General features: G+C 68.4%; 1 protein-coding gene across 3 annotated transcripts in view; it reads right to left on the minus strand.

Annotated features, from left to right (window-relative positions):
- Positions 1 to 3371, minus strand: part of MTA1 (metastasis associated 1) — a 32690-nt gene extending 29319 nt beyond the window's left edge. The window contains exon 1 of one of the 3 annotated variants that reach the window (XM_055418676.2): positions 3187 to 3367. In XM_055418676.2, coding sequence (XP_055274651.1) covers positions 3187 to 3214 — 28 coding nt within the window. In that variant the 5' untranslated portion in view covers positions 3215 to 3367. Of the gene's footprint in view, positions 1 to 3186 lie in introns of all 3 variants that reach the window. The other 2 variants (XM_055418677.2, XM_088829804.1) reach the window with 2 other exon arrangements.
- Between the last annotated feature and the right edge of the window lie 2638 nt (positions 3372 to 6009).

Raw genomic sequence — 6009 nt, forward strand, 5'->3', positions numbered from 1 at the left:
GGGGCACGCCGCAGGGTGCGTGTGACAGCGGGCCACCTGCTTCCCGCCCAGAGCCCAAGGCTGCCGCTCCCCTCACCACGGTCCCCAGCGTGTCCCTGCCGCCCCCGAGGTGTGCGCAGCTTTCCCGACTGGCAGCGTCTTACCTCGTAAAAAGGTAAACAAATGCGAGCGCATTCCCCACAAGAGGGCGGAACAGCCGGGAAAAGGCCAGCAAGGGCGACAGGGACACGTCAAGCTGCCCAGAGGGCCGGGGGCTCCTGTCACCTTTGAAAAGTGCACTTTTAAAAGCCCAGGAGCTGTCCAGAATAGGTGTTAACACCGCAGGACGAGAGAAAGAGGAGAGCAAACGGGAGCCGGCCACAGCCGCCCACCATCCGGTGACCGAGGCGCCTGCGGCTCCAGGCTGCTGGTCTTCCGTCTGTCCTGGAGCCTGACGGATCAGCTCTGCCTTCACGGAGAGGCAGAAAGAGGTGTCTGTGGTGCCCGCTGCCCAGGGCCGCCCCAGATGGGCACCCACCGCCCTCCTGCAGAGCCCTGACCCCGCGGCGGGGCGCAGATCCTGACCCCGCCACCGGCATCCAGGCCTCGCCCGCCACCCGCCACCCAAGAGGCCTTCTGTCCAGGCCGGGCCACTTCCTGGGGAAGAACCAGGCCCAGTCCCTCCCAAGCTGACCCACTCCACCCAGCCGGTCAGTTGGCACAAAGCTGCAGCCGTGCCTTCGCCCCGCCTAGACACCCTGGCAGGGCCTCGGGACAGCCTGCCAGGCAGGACGCAGGCCGCCGGGAGAGGCTGGGCACCACAGACCACTTTCTGGTGTGTCCCCCCATGTGGCATTTGGGACACATGGACACCAAGACACGTGGTATCTGAGATGTAAACCTAACAGGCATCCTGTTCTTTTTCGTGCTGAATCCAGCAGCTCTGGTGGAGCGTCCCGCGTGGAGACAGCTTCCCTGCGCTCTGTCCCTGCGGTACGCTGAGGCCAGGGAGCCTGCCCGGCGGGGCCCATCCCCAGAGAGAGGCATGCATCTGCCTGTCTGGGCCCTGAGAGGTCCCAACGGCGCCCCCCAACCCCAAGCCAGCAGCTCCTCGGGACAGGACTTGCTGACACGCTGCCCGCCGGCCCTGCAGACCCAGGGGGACAGCGCCTTGGGATCCCGTCCAGAGCGGGGACGGAACAGCGGGGACCAACCTGGAGTCCAGGGGGAAGCGGCCCTCCAGCTCGGGCCCCGGGAGCGCCTCTGGGACCCGCAGGGGACACGGGGGTCTGTGGCACAGGAAGGCCTGGGTGCGGCCAGGCCCCAGCCAGCTGCACGGCCAGGAGGCCTGGAGCCCACAAGTCAAAGCAGGGACGCAAGTGCAGGCTGCAGTGCCCACAGCCTGGGAGGAGCAGGGACGGCGCACAGTGGGGGCCAGCGGAGGGCCCAGTGCCCCACTGCCCCGCCTCCGGTCTCCATCGGGGAGCTGGGCGCGTCCTTCCATTCATTTATTCAACACCCCAGTGTGGCCCCAGGGCGGAAGCCCGGGAGGGCAGGGGAGACCACGGGTGCAGGGGGTTTCTGGCCAGGTAAACCTCAGGGGCACTGGGCAAGCCAGAAGGGTGGGCCCACCGGAGGGGTCTCATGCCAGGAAAGAGGGGGCCTACACGCAGAAAAGTGGTCCAAGAGGACATGGTGTGGGAGGAGCGCCGACGGGGGCGGCCAGGGGACCTGCACGAGGGGCGGAGGCTGGGGGCTGCCAGCACGGAGGGCACGGAGGGTGCGAGTCAGTCCCGGGGACCTCCTGCCGCCCTCCAGGTGACCAGCTCCTGCTTGGACGACAAGGGCGGGAAACGAACAGGCCCCTCCCTGAAGGGCCCCTGCACCCCAGTCCGCTCCCCACGTGTCCACCAAGGGCCTGTGCTACAGGGGGCCCGGGCCCCCATTCCCGCGACCACCTGTGAGCCAGAGAGGGCAGGGGAGGGCCTGACGGGCTGGCAGGTGTTCTGCCTACCCACTGCCCGGGTGGGGGTGTGCGCCCAAGGTCACGAGGCTGGCCTGGCCCTCGGGGTCAGCTGGCCAGCAACAGGGCAGACCGTGCACAGAAGTGACTCGGACAGTAAGGCCAGGGCTGTTCTCAGGCCTGGCACGCTCCACCAAAGCTGGGCAAGTGGGCCTCTCAGAATCTGAGACAGTGGGCACCTCGTCTCCCTGTGAATTCATGGACCAGCTAGGAACCCCATGGAAAAGGAGCAGTGCGGTCTCCTGGAGCCCCCTCCCCACAAAGTGGGGCAAAACCCAACTCCAGGGGCTTCCCGGGGCCCAAGGTAGGGAGGAACAGCCCAGGAGGGCAGCCCCAAGGGCCTTCGCCAGCTCAGCATCCTGAGCAGGGACCACCTGGCTCATCCGCACCCCTGCCAAGCACCTCCCTGCCGCCGTGGGGAAACAGGAGGCAGCAAAAAGTTTGGGGTGTGTTGAAAGCACGCCTCGGGGTGACCACAGGCTGCTAAGGCCCTGGAGAGGGGATCCCCCAGAACACAGCCCCCTAAGCATACTTCAGGCCCAAGCCCTCAGCGGCCCTGGGCTCCAGAGGGGACGGGGCCCACACCCCGGATCTGAGCCAGCCCCGCCAAAGCGTGGGCCCTCGTCACCCCTGCGCCCCAGAGCACCCCCACCCCCACCCCCGGAGGGCAGCCGGGGCCTCCTGCACCATGTGGTCTCTCTGCTGGGGGCGCGGGGCTCCGGCCAGACCCCGGCACAGGAGGGTGCTGGCATCCCCCACAGCTCCTCGCAGACCACAGGCCGCCCCCAACAGGTGGGCACGGCCCCCCTGCCCCCGGCTGCAGCGGGGCGGCCGCAGGCGCCCTCCCGGGCCGCGGCGAGCGTGGCCGGGCCGGGGTGGGGGAGGAGGGCCGGCCGCTCAGAAACGACGGCGCGGGGCCAAGCGCGCTGCGGCGCCGACGAGGGGCGCGGGCGGCCGCGGGGAGGAGGGCGGCCCGGGCCCGGCCCGCCGCGGGGGAGGGGCGGGCTGCAGCGCGGCGCGGGGCCGGCGGGGCCGGCGAGGCCGGGGCGGCGGGCCGGGCCCGGGGCCGGCCGGGGGCCCGCGGGGCGCGGGGCGGGCGTCCGCGGCCCGGGGCGGGGGTCCGGCGGGGGCCCGGCCGCGGCGCATAAAGGCGGCGGCGGCGGCGGCACAGGCGGCGGCCTTACCTCCGACCCTGTACATGTTGGCGGCCATGTCCGGCGGCGGCGGCGGGGGCCGCGGGCTGGGCCGGGCGGGCGCGGGGCTCGGCGCGGGCGGCCGGGAGGACGCGGCGCGGGCGCGGGCGCGGGCGCGGGCGGCTTAAAGGGGCCGCGCTGCTCCGCCGCCGCCGCCGCCGCCGCCGAGGCCGCCGAGGCCGCGCAGGGACCGAGGCCGCGCGGGCGGGAGAGGAAGGGGCGGGGCGGCGCGGGGAGGGGCCTGTGCGCCGCGGGGCCGTCTCCCGGCCGCCCGCCCCGGCCCAGCGCCCGAGCCCAGCCCCGCGCCGAGCCCCCGCCCCGGCCCAGCCCCGCGCCCCCGCCCGCCCCGCGCCTTTGTCCCGGCCCTGCCCCCGGCCCCGCCCGCGGCGCCGCGGCTCCCCATCCCACCTCCGCGCGGGCACCTCCTCCCTGGACTGCGGCCCGAGGAGCCGGCCAAGGGACCGGGTGGCCGTGCCCAGAGTACCCTCTGCGAGGCCCCGCCCGGGAGCGGCGCCGGAGCGGGGGACCCGACGCGGACGGCGGGGGCTGGGGGACTCACGGGGAGTGTGGGGGGCGGGCTGGCGGTCCGTGCAAGGACAGCGAGGTGGAAGCGCCCTGGGTGAGGCACCGGCCTGCCCTCCGCAGGCCCGGCAGGACCTGCCACGCTGTGTGGGCTTAAGTCCGAGGATGGCGGTAGCCCGGGCGCTGCCCGCAGGGGAAAGCGGACGGTGGAGGGGGCGGCCCGGCTGGCCGGGGATTCTAGACCAGCCCGCTGCTCGGGGAGCCAGGGGAGGGAGGTGAGGGGCCCAGGGTGGCTGCCCGGTCTGCTTGGGGACATCCCTGTGGGACGCGACGGGACAGAGCCCGGGACAGGCCCCAGGCCCCGCACCTCGTGGAGACAGGGCGGCTGGAAGGCAGGAGCTCAGCACTGAGGCCATTCAGGCAGGCCCACCCTAAGGGGACGGAGCAGGAACGTCCCCCTCCCCACTGCCCATCCTAACTCAGTGACCTGCGCCACCTCCTCTGGACAGCGAAGCTGCACCATGAAGCCTCTGTCCACCAGCACCCAACAAGCTGACCAAACAGTAAGAACTACTGTGTGCCCAGGCAGCACAGAGAGCCCCACACTTCCCGCCTGTAAAGTGCCTGCTCCTGTCTCCCTGAGAGTGGCCTCCACCTGCAGCACCACCCGCCCGCCCGCCCGCCCGCCCGCCCGCCGCGGGGAGAAGCGACAGAGGGCGGAGGCTACCTTCCTCCAGCCGGGGTGGGGGATGGGGGCGAGTGGCAGGCAGGGCTGCCTTTCCCCGGAAGTCTCAGAGAAGCTGCTGGAATTCCAGGTCTCCCCCTCCCAAAGCAGAGGAACGTCTACTAAACCCCGCTCCTCTGCTGGCTTCACACTGCTTTCCCCTCTCCAGACTAACAAGAAAGGGGGATTGCACGCAGGGCCCAGACCTCACACCAGCTCAGAGGCACGGCAACAGACCCCAGGCACCTTGCAGAAAAGACTTTGGAATTCTTGCATTTAGTGGCAGAGCAAGTAGACATTCAGGAAAGAGCCCTGGGGGCGTGCCACGTGGGACGGGGCAGCCATGTCCAACACCACGAGGGCAGCAGAGAGAGTGGGGATCGGGCGAGGGCCGATGGGAGTCGCCTTCACAGGAGCCCCAGGATCCGAGGTCAGAAGTTAGGAGGCAAGACAGCAGAATGACAGTGTGATTAAGAGCCGAGAAAACAGGTCAGGATCACGCCGTTGCTAGGACAAGAAACCAAGGGGCCAGGGTGGCAGTGACTAACACGGGAGGCCTGGAGGTGGTCTAGGGCAAGACCAAGCAATTAGAACAATCGTTTTGTCATTCATTTGCTAAGCACCCACTTCAAGCCACACACTTTAGATGCTGGGAGGAGGGAGGGGCAGTCACTGTCCAGCAGGGAGCAGGGAAGTGATAAATATGACATGTCGTTCAGGCCTTGAAGACAAAGTGATGAGAAGGGTCAGGGGACAGGCCCTCATGGTGGGGACACTGTTTAGAGAGGCGGGGACACTGGTGAGGGAGGGACCCATGGGAGCCTAATGGTGGGTGAAGACGTCCAGAGGCCATTGGACAGGGCAGCGTCCCTCTGCAGGGCCTGCAGGGCTCCGGGTGACCTGAACTGACCTTTAGCCCTGGCGGCCACATGCCGAGGGATGGGGACAGCAGCAGCATGTGGAGGCAAGTGACCCTAGTGGGAGGCACAGGGCACAGAAGCCTGCGGCTGGAAAACGGCTCAGAGATCCGCCACAGGCCAGTCTCCACAGCATCACCTGGGAGCCCCCAGGACCACAGCGGGGTGAGTCACATGGAGCCCACCTCGCCTGCTCACTCAGCCTCACAGACAAGAGAGATGTTGTCCAGAAAAACCACGTCACGTGCAGCAAGAACAAAAGCTGGCCCTGTTCTCCACAGCAACGTTTGAGACCTGAAGGCAAAGTCAGGAGGCCAAGAACACTTAACCAAAGAATCCTGCCCCGGCCTGCAGAGGGTGCTGTCCAGCGGGGAGCAGGGAAGAGGTGATAAACAGGACAGTTGAGGCCTTGAAGACAGTGATGAGGGTCAGGGCACAGGGCGCTCATAGTGGGGGCACTGGTGAAGCGTCTCGACACCCTTGGGAGCCTAACAATGGGTGAAGAGGTCCCACCGTGAGAGTCTAAAGGCCTTGGGCAAACATTTTTAAACCTAGAAGAACCTGAGAAATAAGGTTCTTTAAAAATGTAAAAGCTGACCGTCAAAGTAGCCAATAAGGCTGTAAGGGAAACAAAGGCAGGGCAGTACTGGT

The sequence above is a fragment of the Moschus berezovskii genome, chromosome 21 (assembly GCF_049115385.1).
Source record: "Moschus berezovskii isolate FMDL1 chromosome 21, NW_MosBer_1.0, whole genome shotgun sequence".
In the NCBI taxonomy this organism is placed as follows: domain Eukaryota; kingdom Metazoa; phylum Chordata; class Mammalia; order Artiodactyla; family Moschidae; genus Moschus; species Moschus berezovskii.